Genomic DNA, 23,633 nt, shown 5'->3' with positions numbered 1-23,633 from the left:
CCTACTGTCTACTTCTACTTAATGCTCCTGCCTCATGTTCCCAGTGGCTTCTACTTAATGCTCCTGCTTAATATTCCTACCAACTACTTCTACCTTAAGTTTTTACCTACTGTTCTTACCTAAACATTCCTACCTACTACTTCTATCTACTTCTCTAATCATTTTTGCCAAAAGGCACAGCTAGCACTCAGTGCTCATTGCAGAAAATCTAGTTATGATTTATCAGCTATGTGAGTTAAGTGTTGTCAAGTGTTATATAGAACATAAAGAGATTGTATGTTTGTGGATAGAATGCCAGTTGTCTACATGTGGGTGAGGCACAAAGAAAAGACTGCTACCTGGGTCTGAGGAATGCAACTTGATAACCAATGAAGTGCTGGCTCACTACACAGCCATCATTAATCCCCCTTTACACAGGCAGGAAATATACCTCCCTGGTTGTTGGCTGCCAACTAACTACTACCTTAATACTTTCACATGCAATAACATATAAAAGCTGATTACAACAATCAAGGTAACTGTGTTTTATGATACAAATCAATATGCTTTTGCAGACAGAAAATATTGGTATAAACATGTATCAATATTTAAGTATGGCAGTGAAAATGAAATGGATGTGTCATTGGTCATAAGCATGAATCACTGAAACAGTTAACTTTACAGTGTCCGGGGAAAAGAAATGACACCTACAATGAAAACGAACACCAAATGTGGGAAATAGGGGAAAAAAATAACAAAAAGGGTTTCTATTCATCCTAATACTTTGTAATGTCTCCTCTGAGCTTCCTAACTTCTTCAAGATGGTCTGGCATGCTCCTGGCCAAGGATCTGAAGTATTCTTTGTCAATATTTTTTCACACCCCGGTGATTGCCTCTTTACGGCGTGGGACAGACGTCGTCTGGATAAGGGATAACTCATGCTGGATGTGTGCCCAGGCATTCTCAATCGGGTTAAGATCTGGGGAATTTCCCGGCCACTCAAGTACTTCGATGTTTGTGTCCTCCAGCCACTTTTTGACGAGGTCTGAGCAATGACAAGGGGCCCCGTCATGCATAAACACACCTTCGGGCTGATGAAGGTCATAGAAATGGTGCATGTGATCCTTCAGCATATCCAAATAATTTGCAGCACGCAGTCTCGTTTTTAGGGAGAAAAAATAAGTCCCCAGCTCCGTTGGTGCCACTGAAAATTCCCCAAACCATCACTGAAGGAGGGTGTTTAACGACTTTTGCGGTGTATCTAGGATGGTAGCGGTTGGAGTTTGGGCTTCGGCGGCATCGCTTAACACAAACACGTACTGTCTTGAAGGTCGATTCATCAAAGAAACAGGTCTGCATCCATTTCTCTGGGGTCCAGTCTTGATATCTTCGTGCAAATTTAAGTCTACGGCGCTTCATGCCGGTTGTCACAAGTGGCTTCACTGCTGCATGCTGTGACGGGAGATGGAGGTGACGCTGCAAGTGTTCGCATATGGTGTGGGTAGTAACATTTCCTAGCTGCTCAGGGTACATTTTCTTGAGTTCTGTGGATGTAATAAACGGGTTTTTCAACACTTCACGCCGTAGGATATCGTCTGTCTTCTGAGAGGTTTTTCTTGGCCTCCCAGAGCGTGGTTTAAGGACCGGAACCTGGTTGGGGCCAAGTGCCCTGCCGGCAGCGAGAAGCCTCAAGACGGTCGACCGAGAACATCCAACTAGGGTACAAATATCTTTAATAGGGACGTTTTCCTCCCTCAAAGCGAGGATACGGGACCTCTCCTTCGACGTCGTGGTTCAACCCATATTCACTGATGTGGGGACACAAAATGGCGTTGGGCGGTATCTGGGAGGTAGCACAGGAAGGAGTGCTAAAATATTAATGTGTCCACAGTCAATCGCCCTGGGCTACGTTCGAGGCGTGAGAACATGCCAGATGTCGCTAGAGAGAGCCACCACTAACATAAGGTGGTTTGTGGCGGTATTAGACGTATTTTCCATTGCGTTTCAATGAGATGTGTCATTTCTTTCCGCCGACACTGTACATACATATACTTTCATTACTCCTATTGAGGGACTAAGAAGGTTATAATAATTGTAAAGAAAAAAAAAAATATTAGACGTTTACTTTATATGGTATAGCTCAACAGAAGGGAGGGTGACCACCCTGTTCTCTCTCTCTCTCTCTCTCTCTCTCTCTCTAGATGTGACCATGTCAAACTGTGAGTGAAAAGTTATCTTCTTCAAGGTTGTATCACCTTTAATGGATGAAAGAGTACACTATCACTGAGGAAATTCTCACTCCAAAGGAATTCACCGTTTACCTGCTACTGATTTTAGCACAGCCTTAAAGCTACAGAAGCTATTAAAGGGGGTCCTGGAGTTATAAATTAAACCCTTAATGCTTCACTAAGTTTTCCTTTCCAACCTTCAAAGTCCAGGATAACCTTACACTTTCAAAGATATTCATATCAAAATGATAAAAATTACTTCAAAAGTATATTTTGTCCATTACTCTCACTCTGACAATGAGTTAAATTTTTGCAGCTGCTTCAGCACAATGTGTATGTTTTATATGAAGTGTGGGAGTAAGGTCTGATTGTCAAGTGAAAGTCAAGGGGGTCCTGGAATTGTGAATTAACTAAGTTTCCTCTTCCAACCCTCAAAATTCAGGTTTTTCTAAGAGGCATAAAAGATGTATGCAATCTTACAATTTCAAAGACATTTATATAACAATGATAAAAATTACTTCATAAGGATATTTTGTCAATTACTTTCACTCTAATAATGTGTCAAATTTTTGTACTTGTTTCAGCATTAAGTGCTAAAAATTTTGGAAGGAAGGTTAGGGAGTTAACTGTTCATTCTACCCATACAAAAAAAATTAGAACTGATTATTATCATATTTTATCTAATAAGTCTTTGTTCCCTATAATCAATATGTCTCACTGATAGTTTTTTCATAACAGAAAAACTAAATGTCTGTAAAATTCCCAGCTGCACAAGTAAAAAGCAGTGTTGTCAAGGTTAGCAGGCACTGGTACCACTGCTTCCACTTTAACCAGAAACCTTCTGCTTTATGTTGATTAACTTTCATTGCTGAAAGGTCAGCATTTGAAAAATCACTCTTACAATCCAAACACAGATCATCATCATCAAATAATTCAGGATCATCTGCCTGATCCTCTAAAACTTGTTAAAAGCTACTCAATTTCCTTACTAAAAAACTTATGAAAATGTGCTCACACTGGCATGGCTGGAAGATTACTGACTACAGGGGAAATTAATCATAAAATGCCACCTCATCCAACACCCAGGTTGAGCACATAGCTTTGAAATAGAGGTGGGGAACTTGTGTAAATATCTGTCTACAGGCATTGCTTAGTTCGTGTAAATATCCAACTCAAGTAATAATGGGGTTAAAAAAGTTTAAAAAAAATCATGGTTTAGTTAATCACATTGAATAAATTATTGAAACATTATCTTGGAATGACTGAACATCTCCAGCATATAAAATGTACTATGCATTTAGGACTGCTTCAGTGAAAAGGTTACAAAAAGTTTCACTTGAATATTGGATATTTCCACATATCAAAAATAAAAATGAAAGAAACTGACAATGCAAATTAATAACATTAGATGTCTTTAATACAAAAGAGATAGCATGCAGCTGTGTAGCAACAATATTCAACATTAGAAAATACAAGACAACTGTTTTACTTAGGGCATTAATGGCACAATCATTTACATACTGTCTCTATCCCCTTTAAAGTAAAATGATGGCCCCAAAGAGGTAATTTAATTTAATGATAAGTATGTTAGTTTCATATTTGGATGGTATTGCAGTGGAATTTATTAAAAAAGGGGGTGACTGTATTGTTGACTGGTTGGTAAGGTTATTTAATGTATGTATGACTCATGGTGAGGTGCCTGAGGATTGGCAGAATGCGTGCATAGTGCCATTGTACAAAGGCAAAGGGGATAAGAGTGAATGCTCAAATTATGGAGGTATAAGTTTGTTGAGTATTCCTGGTAAATTATATGGGAGGGTATTGATTGAGAGGGTGAAGGCATGTACAGAGCATCAGATTGGGGAAGAGCAGTGTGGTTTCAGAAGTGGTAGAGGATATGAATCAGGTGTTTGCTTTGAAGAATGTATGTGAGAAATACTTAGAAAAGCAAATGGATTTGTATGTACCATTTATGGATCTGGAGAAGGCATATGATAGAGTTGATAGAGATGCTCTGTGGAAGGTATTAAGAATATATGGTGTGGGAGGCAAGTTGTTAGAAGCAGTGAAAAGTTTTTATCGAGGATGTAAGGCATGTGTACGTGTAGGAAGAGAGGAAAGTGATTGGTTCTCAGTGAATGTAGGTTTGCGGCAGGGGTGTGTGATGTCTCCTTGGTTGTTTAATTTGTTTATGGATGGGGTTGTTAGGGAGGTGAATGCAAGAGTTTTGGAAAGAGGGGCAAGTATGAGGTCTGTTGTGGATGAGAGAGCTTGGGAAGTGAGTCAGTTGTTGTTCGCTGATGATACAGCACTGGTGGCTGATTCATGTGAGAAACTGCAGAAGCTGGTGACTGAGTTTGGTAAAGTGTGTGAAAGAAGAAAGTTAAGAGTAAATGTGAATAAGAGCAAGGTTAATTATCAGGTAAAGTAGGGTTGAGGGTCAAGTCAATTTGGAGGTAAGTTTGAATTGAGAAAAACTGGAGGAAGTAAAGTGTTTTAGATACCTGGGAGTGGATCTGGCAGCGGATAGAACCATGGAAGCAGAAGTGAATCATAGGGTGGGGGAGGGGGCGAAAATCCTGGGAGCATTGAAGAATGTGTGGAAGTCGAGAACATTATCCCGGAAAGCAAAAATGGGTATGTTTGAAGGAATAGTGGTTCCAACAATGCTGTATGGTTGCGAGGCGTGGGCTATGGATAGAGTTGTGCGCAGGAGGATGGATGTGCTGGAAATGAGATGTATGAGGACAATGTGTGGTGTGAGGTGGTTTGATCGAGTAAGTAATGTAAGGGTAAGAGAGATGTGTGGAAATAAAAAGAGCGTGGTTGAGAGAGCAGAAGAGGGTGTTTTGAAATGGTTTGGGCACATGGAGAGAATGAGTGAGGAAAGATTGACCAAGAGGATATATGTGTCGGAGGTGGAGGGAACAAGGAGAAGTGGGAGACCAAATTGGAGGTGGAAAGATGGAGTGAAAAAGATTTTGAGTGATCGGGGCCTGAACATGCAGGAGGGTGAAAGGCGGGCAAGGAATAGAGTGAATTGGATCGATGTGGTATACCGGGGTTGACGTGCTGTCAGTGGATTGAATCAGGGCATGTGAAGCGTCTGGGGTAAACCATGGAAAGTTGTGTGGGGCCTGGATGTGGAAAGGGAGCTGTGGTTTCGGGCATTATTGCATGACAGCTGGAGACTGAGTGTGAACGAATGGGGCCTTTGTTATCTTTTCCTAGCGCTACCTCGCACACATGAGGTGGGAGGGGGATGGTATTCCATGTGTGGCGAGGTGGCGATGGGAATGAACTAAAGGCAGGCAGTGTGAATTGTGTGCATGGGTATATATGTATGTGTCTGTGTGTGTATATATATGTGTACATTGAGATGTATGGGTGTGTAGGTTTGCGTGTGTGGACGTGTGTGTATATACATGTGTATGGGGGTGGGTTGGGCCATTTTTTTCTTCTGTTTCCTTGCGCTACCTCGCAAATGTGGGAGACAGCGACAAAGCAAAATAAATATAAAATAAATGTTAGTTTCATTCTGTAGCTAAACATATATCCAAAGAATAAATATTTTCATCTTTGGTGATGATTATATTAACCACTGTATACAAAATATTTGCAACAAAAAAAATATAGAAGAAATTTGCTTAGTGCAATTTACCTTCCCCAGGCATTTCATCTGCTGTAAGTGGTGTGAAAGCAATCCTCTTCCTTCCACGCTGGGCTAACGATTTATCTTCACCAAAAACATCTACAGTAATGGGCTTAATTGGTTCTATGACTTGGCACTCAGCAGGTAACTGGCGTCGCTGCCAATACAATACACAAGGCATTTTCCAACCACATGGAAACCACACTGCTTCTTCTGCTGCTATTGGTTGGATGCTAACCAGGTAAAATTATAAAAGTTAGCTGCAATCAAAAAATTTCAAGTCTTTATAAAAGTTATGCTTAACCATTCTTTAATCACTGATTGATATGTTTGCACTAAAGAATACTAGCCTTCACTAGTGCCACATTCCAATGATAAAACTGGAGCAGGGGATTCATTAAAATGGATACAGGCATCAGAGAGGGAACTGAGGATGATGAATATGCAAAGATAAATGACTAAAACCACAAACTACATACAGATAGTTTTCAATTTGCACGTTCCATTTTTAGTTTTCATGAGCTTAAGCTCAAACAACGAGTGTGAGTGGATGTAGCATTCTTTCATGTTTCCTGGCACTACGTCGCTGATGCAAGTGGTGGCAAGGCTGTTTCCTGTGGGGCAGTGTGGCACTGGGAATGGATGAAGGTGTGCAAGTATGAATATGTACATGTGTATATATGTACAGGTATGTGTATATATGTATATATATGTTGATATATATATATAATATATATATATATATATATATATATATATATATATATATATATATATATATATATATATATTTCTTTTTTTTTTTTTATACCTCGTCGCTGTCTCCCGCGTTTGCGAGGTAGCGCAAGGAAACAGACGAAAGAAATGGCCCAACCCCCCCCATACACATGTACATACACACGTCCACACACGCAAATATACATACCTACACAGCTTTCCATGGTTTACCCCGGACGCTTCACATGCCCTGCTTCAATCCACTGACAGCACGTCAACCCCTGTATACCACATCGCTCCAATTCACTCTATTCCTTGCCCTCCTTTCACCCTCCTGCATGTTCAGGCCCCGATCACACAAAATCCTTTTCACTCCATCTTTCCACCTCCAATTTGGTCTCCCTCTTCTCCTCGTTCCCTCCACCTCCGACACATATATCCTCTTGGTCAATCTTTCCTCACTCATTCTCTCCATGTGCCCAAACCATTTCAAAACACCCTCTTCTGCTCTCTCAACCACGCTCTTTTTATTTCCACACATCTCTCTTACCCTTACGTTACTTACTCGATCAAACCACCTCACACCACACATTGTCCTCAAACATCTCATTTCCAGCACATCCATCCTCCTGCGCACAACTCTATCCATAGCCCACGCCTCGCAACCATACAACATTGTTGGACCCACTATTCCTTCAAACATACCCATTTTTGCTTTCCGGGATAATGTTCTCGACTTCCACACATTTGTCAAGGCTCCCAAAATTTTCGCCCCCTCCCCCACCCTATGATCCACTTCCGCTTCCATGGTTCCATCCGCTGACAGATCCACTCCCAGATATCTAAAACACTTCACTTCCTCCAGTTTTTCTCCATTCAAACTCACCTCCCAATTGACTTGACCCTCAACCCTACTGTACCTAATAACCTTGCTCTTATTCACATTTACTCTTAACTTTCTTCTTCCACACACTTTACCAAACTCCGTCACCAGCTTCTGCAGTTTCTCACATGAATCCGCCACCAGCGCTGTATCATCAGCGAACAACAACTGACTCACTTCCCAAGCTCTCTCATCCCCAACAGACTTCATACTTGCCCCTCTTTCCAAGACTCTTGCATTTACCTCCCTAACAACCCCATCCATAAACAAATTAAACAACCATGGAGACATCACACACCCCTGCCGCAAACCTACATTCACTGAGAACCAATCACTTTCCTCTCTTCCTACACGTACACATGCCTTACATCCTCAATAAAAACTTTTCACTGCTTCTAACAACTTGCCTCCCACACCATATATTCTTAATACCTTCCACAGAGCATCTCTATCAACTCTATCATATGCCTTCTCCAGATCCATAAATGCTACATACAAATCCATTTGCTTTTCTAAGTATTTCTCACATACATTCTTCAAAGCAAACACCTGATCCACACATCCTCTACCACTTCTGAAACCACACTGCTCTTCCCCAATCTGATGCTCTGTACATGCCTTCACCCTCTCAATCAATACCCTCCCATATAACTTACCAGGAATACTCAACAAACTTATACCTCTGTAATTTGAGCACTCACTCTTATCCCCTTTGCCTTTGTACAATGGCACTATGCACGCATTCCGCCAATCCTCAGGCACCTCACCATGAGTCATACATACATTAAATAACCTTACCAACCAGTCAACAATACAGTCACCCCCTTTTTTAATAAATTCCACTGCAATACCATCCAGTGGTATATATATATATATATATATATATATATATATATATATATATATATATATATATATATATATATATATATACATATATATATATATATATTATATATTTATTTTATTATACTTTGTCGCTGTCTCCCGCGTTTGCGGGGTAGCACAAGGAAACAGACGAGAGAAATGGCCCAACCCCCCCCCCATACACATGTATATACATACGTCCACACACGCAAATATACATAACTACACAGCTTTCCATGGCTTACCCCAGACGCTTCACATGCCCTGCTTCAATCCACTGACAGCACGTCAACCCCGGTATACCACATCGCTCCAATTCACTCTATTCCTTGCCTTCCTTTCACCCTCCTGCATGTTCAGGCCCCGATCACACAAAATCTTTTTCACTCCATCTTTCCACCTCCAATTTGGTCTCCCTCTTCTCCTTGTTCCCTCCACCTCTGACACATATATCCTCTTGGTCAATCTTTCCTCACTCATTCTCTCCATGTGCCCAAACCACTTCAAAACACCCTCTTCTGCTCTCTCAACCACGCTCTTTTTATTTCCACACATCTCTCTTACCCTTACGTTACTCACTCGATCAAACCACCTCACACCACACATTGTCCTCAAACATCTCATTTCCAGCACATCCATCCTCCTGCGCACAACTCTATCCATAGCCCACGCCTCGCAACCATACAACATTGTTGGAACCACTATTCCTTCAAACATACCCATTTTTGCTTTCCGAGATAATGTTCTCGACTTCCACACATTCTTCAAGGCCCCCAGGATTTTCGCCCCCTCCCCCACCCTATGATCCACTTCCGCTTCCATGGTTCCATCCGCTGCCAGATCCACTCCCAGATATCTAAAACACTTCACTTCCTCCAGTTTTTCTCCATATTTTTTTTTTTTTTTTTTTTGCTTTGTCGCTGTCTCCTGCGTTTGCGAGGTAGCGCAAGGAAACAGACGAAAGAAATGGCCCAACCCACCCCCATACACATGCCTTGATTCAATCCACTGACAGCACGTCAACCCTGGTATACCACATCGCCCCAATTCACTCTATTCTTTGCCCTCCTTTCACCCTCCTGCATGTTCAGGCCCCGACCACACAAAATCTTTTTCACTCCATCTTTCCACCTCCAATTTGGTCTCCCTCTTCTCCTCGTTCCCTCCACCTCCAACACATATATCCTCTTGGTCAATCTTTCCTCACTCATTCTCTCCATGTGCCCAAACCACTTCAAAACACCCTCTTCTGCTCTCTCAACCACGCTCTTTTTATTTCCACACATCTCTCTTACCCTTACGTTACTCACTCGATCAAACCACCTCACACCACACATTGTCCTCAAACATCTCATTTCCAGCACATCCATCCTCCTGCGCACAACTCTATCCATAGCCCACGCCTCGCAACCATACAACATTGTTGGAACCACTATTCCTTCAAACATACCCATTTTTGCTTTCCGAGATAATGTTCTCGACTTCCACACATTCTTCAAGGCCCCCAGAATTTTCGCCCCCTCCCCCCACCCTATGATCCACTTCCGCTTCCATGGTTCCATCCGCTGCCAGATCCACTCCCAGATATCTAAAACACTTCACTTCCTCCAGTTTTTCTCCATTCAAACTCACCTCCCAATTGACTTGACCCTCAACCCTACTGTACCTAATAACCTTGCTCTTATTCACATTTACTCTTAACTTTCTTCTTCCACACACTTTACCAAACTCAGTCACCAGCTTCTGCAGTTTCTCACATGAATCAGCCACCAGCGCTGTATCATCAGCGAACAACAACTGACTCACTTCCCAAGCTCTCTCATCCCCAACAGACTTCATACTTGCCCCTCTTTCCAAAACTCTTGCATTTACCTCCCTAAAAACCCCATCCATAAACAAATTAAACAACCATGGAGACATCACACACCCCTGCCGCAAACCTACATTCACTGAGAACCAATCACTTTCCTCTCTTCCTACACGTACACATGCCTTACATCCTCGATAAAAACTTTTCACTGCTTCTAACAACTTTCCTCCCACACCATATATTCTTAATACCTTCCACAGAGCATCTCTATCAACTCTATCATATGCCTTCTCCAGATCCATAAATGCTACATACAAATCCATTTGCTTTTCTAAGTATTTCTCACATACATTCTTCAAAGCAAACACCTGATCCACGCATCCTCTACCACTTCTGAAACCACACTGCTCTTCCCCAATCTGATGCTCTGTACATGCCTTCACCCTCTCAATCAATACCCTCCCATATAATTTACCAGGAATACTCAACAAACTTATACCTCTGTAATTTGAGCACTCACTCTTATCCCCTTTGCCTTTGTACAATGGCACTATGCACGCATTCCGCCAATCCTCAGGCACCTCACCATGAGTCATACATACATTAAATAACCTTACCAACCAGTCAACAATACAGTCACCCCCTTTTTTTAATAAATTCCACTGCAATACCATATATATATATATATATATATATATATATATATATATATATATATATATATATATATATGTATATGGGGTGTTCAGTGTTAAAAATGGAAATGGTGAAGAGCTTCTAGATTTATGTGCTGAAAAAGGACTGGTGATTGGGAATACCTGGTTTAAAAAGAGATATACATAAGTACACGTATGTAAGTAGGAGAGATGGCCAGAGTGCGTTATTGGATTATGTGTTAACTGATAGGCACACAAAAGAGAGACTTTTGGATGTTAATGTGCTGAAAGGTGCAACTGGAGGGATATTTGATCATTATCTTGTGGAGGTAAAGGTAAAGATTTGTACAGGTTTTCAGAAGAGAAAATGTTGGGGTAAAGAGAGTGGTGAGAGTACGTGAGCTTGGGAAGGAGACTTGTGTGACGAAAAACCAGGAGAGACTGAGTACAAAATGGAAAAAGGTGAGAACAAATAACGTAAGGGGAGTGGGGGAGGAATGGGATGTATTTAGGGAAGCAGTGATGGCTTCCGCAAAAGATGCTTGTGGCTAGAGAAGTGTGGGAGGTGGGCAGATTAGAAAGGGTAGTGAGTGGTGGGATGAAGAGGTAAGATTATTAGTGAAAGAGAAGTGAGAGGCATTTGGATGATTTTTGCAGGGAAATAATGCAAATGAGTGGGGGCTGTATAAAAGAAAGAGGCAGGAGGTCAAGAGAAAAGTGCAAGAGGTGAAAAAGAGGGCAAATGAGAGTTGGGGTGAGAGAGTATCATTAAATTTTAGGGAGAATAAAAAGATGTTTTGGAAGGAGGTAAATAAAGTGTGTAAGACAAGAGAACAAATGGGAACTTCAGTGAAGGGGGCTAATGGGGAGGTGATAACAAGCAGTGGTGATGTGAGAAGGAGATGGAGTGAGTATTTTGAAGATTTGTTGAATGTGTTTGATGATAGACTGGTAGATATAGGGTGTTATGGTCGAGGTGGTGTGCAGAGTGAGAGGGTTAGGGAGAATGATTTGGTAAACAGAGAGGAGGTAGTAAAAGCTTTGCGGAAGATGAAAGCTGGCAAGGCAGCAGGTTTGGATGGTATTGCAGTGGAATTTATTAAAAAAGGGGGTGACTCTATTGTTGACTGGTTGGTAAGGTTATTTAAATAATGTATATATGATTCATGGTGAGGTACCGGAGAATTGGCGGAATGCTTGCATAGTGCCATTGTACAAAGGCAAAGGGGATAAAAGTGAAAGCTCAAATTACAGAGGTATAAGTTTGTTGAGTATTCCTGGGAAATTATATGGGAGGGTATTGATTGAGAGGGTGAAGGTATGTACAGAGCATCAGACTGGGGAAGAGCAGAGTGGTTTCAGAAGGGTAGAGGATGTGTAGATCAGGTGTTTGCTTTGAAGAATGTGAGAAATACTTAGAAAAGTAAATGGATTTGTAAGTAGCATTTATGGATCTGGAGAAGGCATATGATAGAGTTGATAGAGATGCTCTGTGGAAGGTATTAAGAATATATGGTGTGGGAGGCAAGTTGTTAGAAGCAGTGAAAAGTTTTTATCGAGGATGTAAGGCATGTGTACATGTAGGAAAAGAGGAAAGTGATTGGTCCTCAGTGAATGTTGGTTTGTGGCAGGGGTGTGTGATGTCTTCATGGTTGTTTAATTTGTTTATGGATAGGGTTGTTAGGGAGGTGAATGCAAGAGTTTTGGAAAGGGGGGAAGTATACAGTCTGTTGTGGATGAGAGAGCTTGGGAAGTGAGTCAGTTGTTGTTCGCTGATGATACAGCACTGGTGGCTGATTCCTGTGAGAAACTACAGAAGCTGGTGACTGAGTTTGGTAAAGTGTGTGAAAGAAGAAAGCTGAGAGTAAATGTGAATAAGAGTAAGGTTATTCAGTACAGCAGGGATGAGGGACAAGTCAATTGGGAGGTAAGTTTGAATGGAGAAAACCTGGAGGAAGTGAAGTGTTTTAGATATCTGGGAGTGGATTTGGCAGCAGATGGAACGATGGAAGTGGAAGTGAATCATAGGGTGGGGGAGTTGGCGAAAGTTCTGGGAGTGTTGAAGAATGTGTGGAAGTCGAGAACATTATCTCGGAAAGCAAAAATGGGTATGTTTGAAGGAATAGTGGTTCCAACAATGTTATATGGTTGTGAGGCGAGGGCTATAGATAGAGCTGTGCAGAGAAGGGTGGATGTGCTGGAAATGAGATGTTTGAGGGCAATATGTGGTGTGAGGTGGTTTGATCGAGTAAGTAATAATAGGGTAAGAGAGATGTGTGGCAGATGTTTGAGGGCAATATGTGGTGTGAGGTGGTTTGATCGAGTAAGTAATAATAGGGTAAGAGAGATGTGTGGTAATAAAAAGAGTGTGGTTGAGACAGCAGAAGAGGGTGTTTTGAAATGGTTTGGTCACATGGAGAGAATGGGTGAGGAAAGATTGATAAAGAGGATATATGTGTCAGAGGTGGAGGGAACAAGAAGTGGGAGACCAAATTGGAGGTGAAAAGAATGAGTGAAAAAGATTTTGAGTGATCGGGACCTGAACATGCAGGAGGGTGAAAGGCGTGCAAGGAATAGAGTGAATTGGAATGATGTGGTATACCGAGGTCGACGTGCTGTCAATGGATTGAACCAGGGTATGTGAAGCATCTGGGGTAAACCATGGAAAGTTCTGTGGGGCCTGGATGTGGAAAGGGAGTTGTGGTTTCGGTGCATTATACATGACAGCTAGAGACTGAGTGTGTACAAATGTGGCCTTTGTTGTCTTTTCCTAGCGCTACCTCGTGCACATGAGGGGTGAGGGGGTTGTTATTTCATGTGTGGCGGGGTGGCGATGGGAATGAATAAAGGCAGACAGTATGAATTATGTACATGTGTATATATGTATAAGTCTGTGTGTATATATATACGTATACGTTGAGATATATAGAATGTATATTTGTACATGTGTATGTGGGTGGGTTGGGCCATCCTTTCATCTGTTTCCTTGCCCTATCTTGCTAATGCAGGAGACAGCGATAAAGTAAAAATAAAAAATGTATATGTATGTATGTTTGTATGTCATCCCCGGGGATAGGGAAGAAAGAACACTTCCCGCGTATTCCCTGCATGTCATAGAAGGCAACTTATAGGGAAGGGAGCGAGGGGCTGGAAATCCTCCCCTCCCATTTTTATTTTTCCAAAACAAGGAAGAAAGAGGGGGGGGGCCAAGTGAGGATATTCCTACTAAGGGTCAGTCCTCTGTTCTTAATGTTACCTCGCTAACATGGGAAATGGCGAATATGTATGAAAAAAATGTATATGAGTGGATGGGTCTTTCTTCGTCTATTTCCTGGTGCTACCTCACAAATGCAAAAACGGCGATAAAGTACAACAGAGTCAAGTGGAATGCTTTATGGGATCTGCTACAGATATATGGTATAGGGGATAACTGTTGGATGGTGTGAAAGCCCTCTACTGAGGAGCAAATGCATGTGTAAGAGTGGATGGAGAGTGGGGCAAAACTTTTTAGGATACAGGTAGGTGTAAGGCAGGGCTGTGTGATGTCAACATGGCTTATCAATATATAAATGGAATGAGTGATAAGAGAGATGAAAGCAAAAGCAACAAAAAAGAGTGCAGAGATGGAGTGTAGCAGCCAGATGAGGTGGCTAGTGGCAAGCCTGTCTGCAAATGTTACTATGTTGTTTGCTGAGAGAGAAGAGGAGTTGCAGGAGGTTTTAAGTGTTGCTTTATAATGTGTGTAAGCATAAGCAATTGAAGGTAAATGCAAGTAAAAGTAAAGTAATGGTGTTTGAAAGGAAACAGAGTGAAAGTATAGATTTTGTAAAACCATACAGAGTGAAAAAAGAAAGTGTACTAGATTGTGCTGTAGATATGAGGGTGGGGGAATGGCTGGAAGAAGTGAGAGAATTTAAGTATCTCGGAACAGTCTTGGGTAAGTGTGGTGGTATGGAAGGAGAGATAAAGGAGAGAACAGTACAGGGTAGAAGTCATTGGATCACTTGATAGAATAATGAAGGGGAGGGGTGTAAGTATAGAAGTGAAGAGAGGATTAAGAGAGCATACTCCTCTCAACCCTGACTGATGCAGCTGAAACATGGACATGAAATGAGCTATTTGAGAAGAGCATGTGGTGCAACTAGAAGGAATGGAGAAAGAAATAAAGGGGTGTATGAGATATGTGGTATGGCAGGGAATGAAAAGGGAATGAATTGTAGAGCAGTAGAATGGGTGAAACGTAATACTCTGAGGTGGTTTGGGCATGTGGAAAGAATGCAAGACTGGGAGTTTACAGGGAGAGCATATGACAGTATAATATAAAAGAGGTTGGTGTGAGTGGAAGACCATCCATGACATAGGCAAATAGAGTGGTGGAATACTGGAAGGAGAGAAATAGTAGAAGAATGCATGGAATCATGTATGCAAAGGAGGCATATAAGGACAAGGATAAGTGGAGACTCTTTTACCGTTGCCACCCCTTGATGGGAGTTCCCAAAGGGAATGGGCATCAGAGATATAGTTAAATAGATAGATCCTAAAACCATGCTAAAACACTGACCACAAAACACCATTCTCTTAATAGCTAAACCAACAAATATAAAAAAAAAAAGAAGACAAAACGATACTAATCCATGAGATGGAAAAAGCAAGTCTTGTAGCAAACAGCAGGCATCTTGACAGCATAAGATGCTACAGAATTCTGAAAGTTGCTAGTGACTGGAAATGAGTGTGATAGTTACTTCATCTCTCTAGTGGTCTCTGGTTGGCTATGGGCAAGCCTGAAATGGGTGACTTATGCCAACCACAATTAGTGGGTAACAAACGGTGAGGAAGGCTAGTGCCTCCTCACCACAAATACAGGAAGTCACAAAATCCTAATGGTAATATCTTATAGAATGTCCCTCATGCTCTTGGGACAGATTGAAGAGGAAAAATTTTTCCTGAGTCAGGAAAATAAGTCAGTTAACATATGAGGAGGAGTATGGGTTCAAAATACATGACATTTTGTTATAACATTTAGGCACTGTAAACTAAGATGGCAAAAAAGATAGGAAGTTGCTACTAGTTATCATTTCATTACCTTAGGCTCTAAATGATCTGATATCTTGTTCAGGAGCCTGCTATCTTCCCAATGAAGTAATTATATGTAGATATTACATTTATAAGAAATAATGAAATGATGGAAAAGGTATACATGTGCTGAAAGAAGACTGAGAACCATAGAATGGTGCAGCCTTCTGAAATACACAGTTGAAGCACAAGTAGTAACCAAAGAATGATAGAATCAGCCACTGAGGTGGATTTCTTGTATGAAGGATATGGGATCTTACAAAGGAAAGAGGACATAGAGATAAAATCTTTTAAAGAGTGTTACTGATGGAAAAAAAAAAATAATACACTGCAGATAGTATCAGCAGGTAAGAGGGATGCATGTGAGAATAACTGATGTAAGAGTTTGCAAGTCAAGTGAGAAAGGGAATGAACAAAGCTTTAAGAGAAAAAACATAAAAGTTCAACTGTGTTAGAAGGGCACTTATAAGGTTCAATATCAAGAGACCTACAGTTATCTGTGTTTGGAAAAAGATATGCAGCAGTATAAAAGGAAATTATAACAATATAGTACATAGAGTGAATGAATAGTAAAAAAAAAAAAAAAAAAAAAAAAAAAAAAAAAATCTAAAATGACAAGGCTTTGGGACTAACAATCAAAAGAATCATAAAAACAATGACTGTCTTACCTAATATCATTGAAAAGATACCAGTGAGATACAGAAGACACTTTGGCTCGAACATGATAGCTGGGTCCAACCTTAATACAAGCTATCAAGTTATTCTTGTCTGGGAAACGTGGGTCTGCTATATGAGAGACAACACCAACCAGCTCATAGACAATACCTGTTTCATTGTCTACTGCATCTTCGAGCTCGGGGAGAAAAGCAAGATTCAACATGTGGCACCTTAAGTCTTAAGATGTTACTAAATATTTTCAGATGTATATATAAAATACCTGCTTCTAAGTACTGGAACCAATATCAAATATAAAGAATATTTCATATACTTCAAAACAAAATCTAAAAAAGCAGATAAATGAAAACTGCATATATTGCCTCTTATCTAGTCACTAGTCACTACTCAATTGTCCTGCAGGACTTGCACTCTATCCACACAGATGTACAAACAGCATCACATTTTATGACCTTAGGTACTGAATGGTGGACAAGGCCAGCTTAATGATAGATGAAAATCCAGGGACAAGAAGGTAAGACAAGTCACTAGTGATCTAGTAAATGATGTGTATAAGTACATTTATCATTACTACATAAACATTTCATTACTACTGATTATGGTGAGTCTTCAGCATTAATTGTATACTTTTACAAAATTATAAAAGCCTTCTGATCTCCCCTGTACGACAGTTTATTATAAAAGTATTCATATTCATGTTGAATTCCTATCACTTCTACATCATAAATATAAAAAAGGGGTATTAAGCCAAAATATGATTCTAATGTAGTTTTGAAATCTACTGAGTACTATCTCATGAACTCATAAACTACAGATAATCATTACTTTTTTATTAGAAAAAATACATATCACCCATTCACACAAGGCCAAAGTACAAAAAAAAAAGTCTCAGAAATGGGTGACAAATAGCAAAATCCTAAATATCAAAAAGTACTATAAGCCATTTAAAAAATTTTACCATGCACATCTGCATCCAGCATATTACTGACATTCAAATATCAGTGTGAAGCTAGGCACCTAAATCTTTGTGTGACATCACTATTCAAATCAAAACCTAGTATATACTCATTACCCTAGCACATCATCCTCCCTGTCTCTTCCTCCTACTGTCCTTGGAAATGAATTCTTCCTCTAATCTTACATTCAAAATAACTTCTTGGTCTCCTTAAATGCCCAAATGGGTTTTGGCTGTTATCGTCAACTGACTCCCAAAATAGTCTCATCTATTTACACAGAAGATTAGCTGGGATAGGCAGCTGGGCTGTATATGATGTCATCCCACCAATGGGGTGTATGGGTAAATATGGGTAAATATGAAGTTGTGAGTAAGGAGAGGGTATGGCTGACATATCTGATACCTTGAGATAAGAGGGCATGGCCTAAGGGTCTTACTTCTTTCTTTCCCTTGAATCTGGTATCACAATCTACTCTTATTTCTTGCACAAGCAAAGCACTGGTGGTGTAAAACATGAATACATTTAGACACATCATACTACTCGGGCTATATGTCTGGGATAATTCTTCCTTTAGATAAGTGACATCACTATTCAAATCAAAACCTAGTATATACTCATTACCCTAGCACATCATCCTCCCTGTCTCTTCCTCCTACTGTCCTTGGAAATGAATTCTTCCTCTAATCTTACATTCAAAATAACTTCTTGGTCTCCTTAAATGTCCAAATGGGTTTTGGCTGTTATCGTCAACTGACTCCCAAAAGAGTCTCATCTATTTACGCAGAAGATTAGCTGGGATAGGCAGCTGGGCTGTATATGATGTCATCCCACCAATGGGGTGTATGGGTAAATATGGCTTATGGATTGTTCCTTACGATAATTAAATATGCAGACGACATGTGGCATCTGTACATATCTTAAATGATAAGGGAACCACTGGTTCCTTCACTAATAGATGGGAAAGATGATAGTGGGCAATACCAAACTCCACCTCTATGAAGTTATACTACAAGTGAAAAGTCATCTCTAGCAATGCTGTAACATTGGGAGTACAGACTTGTCAAAGAACATCTCGCTGTGAAGGAGTCTAGATTTCTCTACAAGCGGAAGCAGTGCAGCCTTGGACTGCAGGAGACTCTGGAAGAAGTTCTAGGTAACACCAGGACTCTTTCTTAGAAACAGATCCAAGGGTATTTATAAATCAATAAAATGAAAAGTTATTAATGCACAGCATACAAAATTAGTCCATACTCATCAACTGTACTCTATACAAACAAACATCCAAAAGTATTAAAACTTTATGGCAGGATTAGCAATCTTATCATGCTTACAATTAAAAAAAGTTTTCTTTCTTTTATTAGGTGAGACTGGTATACAAAAGTAAAAGAAAATGTACAATTATTTATACAACTACTTTGGAGTTGGCCTGATGAAGTTGTGAGTAAGGAGGGGGTATGGCTGACATATCTGATACCTTGAGATAAGAGGGCATGACCTAAGGGTCTTATTTCTTTCTTTCCCTTGAATCTGGTATCACAATCTACTCTTATTTCTTGCACAAGCAAAGCACTGGTGGTGTAAAACATGAATATATTTAGACACATCATACTACTCGGGCTATATGTCTGGGATAATTCTTCCTTTAGATAAGTGACATCACTATTCAAATCAAAACCTAGTATATACTCATTACCCTAGCACATCATCCTCCCTGTCTCTTCCTCCTACTGTCCTTGGAAATGAATTCTTCCTCTAATCTTACATTCAAAATAACTTCTTGGTCTCCTTAAATGTCCAAACGGGTTTTGGCTGTTATCGTCAACTGACTCCCAAAAGAGTCTCATCTATTTACACAGAAGATTAGCTGGGATAGGCAGCTGGGCTGTATATGATGTCATCCCACCAATGGGGTGTATGGGTAAATATGGCTTATGGATTGTTCCTTACGATAATTAAATATGCAGACGACATGTGGCATCTGTACATATCTTAAATGATAAGGGAACCACTGGTTCCTTCACTAATAGATGGGAAAGATGATAGTGGGCAATACCAAACTCCACCTCTATGAAGTTATACTACAAGTGAAAAGTCATCTCTAGCAATTCTGTAACATTGGGAGTACAGACTTGTCAAAGAACATCTCGCTGTGAAGGAGTCTAGATTTCCCTACAAGCGGAAGCAGTGCAGCCTTGGACTGCAGGAGACTCTGGAAGAGGTTCTAGGTAACACCAGGACTCTTTCTTAGAAACAGATCCAAGGGTATTTATAAATCAATAAAATGAAAAGTTATTAATGCACAGCATACAAAATTAGTCCATACTCATCAACTGTACTCTATACAAACAAACATCCAAAAGTATTAAAACTTTATGGCAGGATTGGCAATCCTATCATGCTTACAATTAAAAAAAGTTTTCTTTCTTTTATTAGGTGAGACTGGTATACAAAAGTAAAAGAAAATGTATAATTATTTATACAACTACTTTGGAGTTGGCCTGATAAAGTTGTGAGTAAGGAGGGGGTATGGCTGACATATCTGATACCTTGAGATAAGAGGGCATGACCTAAGGGTCTTATTTCTTTCTTTCCCTTGAATCTGGTATCACAATCTACTCTTATTTCTTGCACAAGCAAAGCACTGGTGGTGTAAAACATGAATATATTTAGACACATCATACTACTCAGGGCTATATGTCTGGGATAATTCTTCCTTTAGATAAGAGAAAAGAACATAGACATGCTGTTTGTTTGTATCAAAGTTTACTCTTATATTTTGAACTGGGTATATGTAGAAATATTACATAACACACACTTTTTGATATACTATGCATTAATGTATGTATAAGTCCTTACAATCAAAATGTGCACAGAAATATTCTAACTCTTTACTATCATTTGTTACCATGGTCCAAAATCACCCCAGAATAACTTGAAGTGAAATTTTGAGTTAAGCAATCAGTAAAGCAAGGGTGGTGGCCTTGGGTGAGGGGTCCTGTGCAGGCAAACATCCTCCTTACTTCCCTAAAATCATTACAAGTCACTTATTTTTTCACATTTCACCTGTTATTCTTCTTCACTTTCCTAACCAACATATGAATATTGCGTGTTCCTCCTCATCACATAGGCAACCAGGAATCTACATTTTCCATAGGGATACTACACCCATCACTTGAGAGGCTGATAGACATGCATATACAGATAGACATGTATATACAATGGTGACTATAGGTGTATCATGGAGATGCATGCCTGGTGAATAGAGACCTCATTCAGATACCAATAGCAAAATAAGTCAGCTGGAGAAATGGTACCATAAGTCAGCTGGAGAAATGGTACCATAAGTCAGCTGGATTAAACAGAGATGGGGAAAGTTAAACCATCATGTGACAATGTCTACCATCCTTGATAAGAACTTCAAGTGACAATGGCCACTATATAATGGTTAATCATCTTATTTCTATTTTTGATTATACAGATTCCTTGAATGTTTCCCTATACTTCCTATGAAGTTTGCTGTTTAAATGAAACATAATAAGAATATAAAGAGGCTTTCCAAACTATGAAAGACTCAGCAAAGGGAAATCTGTCGATGTAATCTCTCTCATAACTCTAACACAATATTTTCTTGAAACAGAAAAATTTGTGTAACAAATGGAAATGCTCAGAAGCAAATGAGGAGGAATATGGAGTAGAGCTGCATTATGCAGGTAGTGTCTTCCCAAGGTGTGCATCTCACAAAAACAGTATTGTTGTTACAGTGGTTCTGAACGTATCTCTGCTACGTTGTTTCAGAACTTTCAGTGTCTTTTAGTGTAAATATCATCCTTACTTCTTAACTCACAATGGCTGGAAAATGACCAAGTGATGATAAAAGTGGAGGACCTTCTTGCAAGTGTAAAGTGATAGATTAAGAGATGAACGTGAAAATCATAAAGAAGCACAAAATTGAGCAAACACTCTTTTCCATCTCATATGAGCTCAGGCTGGCTGCCTCAACAGCAAACATAATCCTGAATGACAGTAAGTGCATTAAAGAACAAGTAAAACGCTCAGCACCTTTAAAATCAAATGTCATAACTGAGACACTAGTTGGTGCTATCCATGAGATGGACAAACGACAAACTTTATTGATGTAAAATCAGATTCATCGTCATGTACAGCTACATGAAGGTTAGAAGTTTCTTCGAAGGCACTAAATGAAAGTATGGTAATTTGTGTCCAGTCTTGGATGGTTCGATACATTAAAGGTTCATGCTAATTTTCATAATGTCAGAGTGGTGAGTCTGAGCAAGACTAGGATTAAGGTAAATGAATTTATTCTTTTATAGTTTAATCGTTTCTTTCTCATCCTTCTTTGTAGTTAATAATTTCTTCCCTATATTTCTATTGCTCAGAGTGGTGGTGTTACAGTCTGCAGTTTGGGGTATTGTAAGTGTAGTGGGCAAGTATAGAACAATGTATGACATCCAAAACAGACAGAAGACAGGCACCCACACAGTGCAATCAGAGAAAATGAACTAGTAACTAGGGAGGGGAGAGGCAACTAGTTCAGGCAATGGAATTTTTGGATGAAATTACAAGGTTTTTTACTCATGGAAATCATGACAAGCACCATTTTCATGAATATAACCTTAACATAAGTCAGGAAGCCTCTGTACATGTTGTAATACAAAGCCATTAAAAAAATGCCACTGCTTACTGTTAAATGTTTCACCTACCTCTAATTTTGATATATCTGATAGCGACACTGTGCCATCCTCATTGAGTTTAGCCTTCATACCAAGTGGCACCCATGAGTACTCCATTGTTTGGTCCAGAAGACTTAGTACATGAACTGGTTGCTGATCTGTTAAAGATAAATGGTTTGATTACAAAGTATCTACAAAAAACCTTTAAAATATTTTTTCTTTTTTAACTTTGGAAAAACTCTTCTGTGTTACATAAGTTGGTCAGCAAGGTAAAAGAAAGACCACTCTGGAAATAATGGGTAAATCTCAGTAATAATCAGTGAGTAACCCCATCAACAGTCCCTGAATCAACATGCGTGAAGAAATGTTCACTGTCGTCTCCCCTTACGGTAAAAAGTCCCCATAAAAAGCCCAAATCCTAATGTGGCAAATACCCAGAGGGCTCAAGTTACAATGCCTTGAGTTAAAATGATTTGGATTTACAACACTTCAGAATTAGGCTACGTTGTATGGGCTTATAACACGATGCTTCGACAGGCAATGAATTAGAAAAACAAAAATTTTTATGTATTCATTCTTAATGTATAAAAGTATATCTCATGTAAATAATAATATAATCAGTAGGTAGTAGTTGGTAGGCAGCCAATGACCAGGGAGGTATATCACCAGTGCTACCCGCCTGGGTATCGGGAGGGTTAGTGACACCTGCATTAAGAGCCAGCACTTTAGTGGCTGTCAAGTTGCACACCTCTGACCAAGGTAGCTGTCTTTTCTTTCTGCCTCACTAACATGTGGACTTTTGGCATTCTGTCTACAAACATACAATCTCTCCCTGTCATCTGTAACACATGACAACACTTAACTCACACACCTCATTCTTTGTAACCAGATTTTCCTGTGGTGACCACAATGTGCTAGCTCTGCCTTTTGGCAAAATGGTAGGAGCAGTATATGGAAGTACTAGGTAGGGACACTTAGGCAGGAGCATTAGGTAGAAACATTGAGTAGTAGTAGCAGTAGATAGGAGCATCAGATAGATAGTCACTAAGAACATTAGGTAGGAGCCTCTGCAAACACTTTGCTAGAGTTGCCTCCTGCCAGTGGCCTGTTAAGGGTGAAGCACTAAAGGGTAAGAAGTAGCACTAGAGCTCTTTAGGCATGGAGACTGTTGCCATGGCCATCCCTTTGAGGGAGTTCCAATTGGAACAGGCATCAGAGATATAGATGGAAGTATATAATCATAATCTGAGGTATTTTTGCACTCATCTTGCATATATCAATTGATTTGTATCCTACTCGCTGAGAATATACATTTGTTTATGTTCACTGACACCCAATTATTTAATACATCCACAGTAAAAAATATGCATTTCACTGATGCATGTCTGAAGGGAATGTTAAAGATTCTTTGGTTGAATTAGACGTGCTTTGGAGATTTTATACTAA

General features: G+C 39.9%; 1 protein-coding gene across 4 annotated transcripts in view; it reads right to left on the bottom strand.

The window, feature by feature from the left end:
• Positions 1–23,633, bottom strand: part of PAN2 (PAN2-PAN3 deadenylation complex catalytic subunit PAN2) — a 381,243-nt gene that overhangs the window by 119,560 nt on the left and 238,050 nt on the right. For all 4 annotated transcript variants that reach the window (XM_071685459.1, XM_071685467.1, XM_071685439.1 and 1 more), the window contains 3 exons: positions 22,218–22,345; positions 16,534–16,718; positions 5,869–6,092 (listed from right to left, as the gene is read on the bottom strand). In XM_071685459.1, coding sequence (XP_071541560.1) covers positions 5,869–6,092; positions 16,534–16,718; positions 22,218–22,345 — 537 coding nt within the window. The remainder of the gene's footprint in view (positions 1–5,868; positions 6,093–16,533; positions 16,719–22,217; positions 22,346–23,633) is intronic.

This window comes from Panulirus ornatus, chromosome 3 (genome assembly GCF_036320965.1).
Source record: "Panulirus ornatus isolate Po-2019 chromosome 3, ASM3632096v1, whole genome shotgun sequence".
Taxonomy (NCBI): Eukaryota; Metazoa; Arthropoda; class Malacostraca; order Decapoda; family Palinuridae; genus Panulirus; species Panulirus ornatus.
This window is presented reverse-complemented; position numbering and strand designations above follow the sequence as displayed.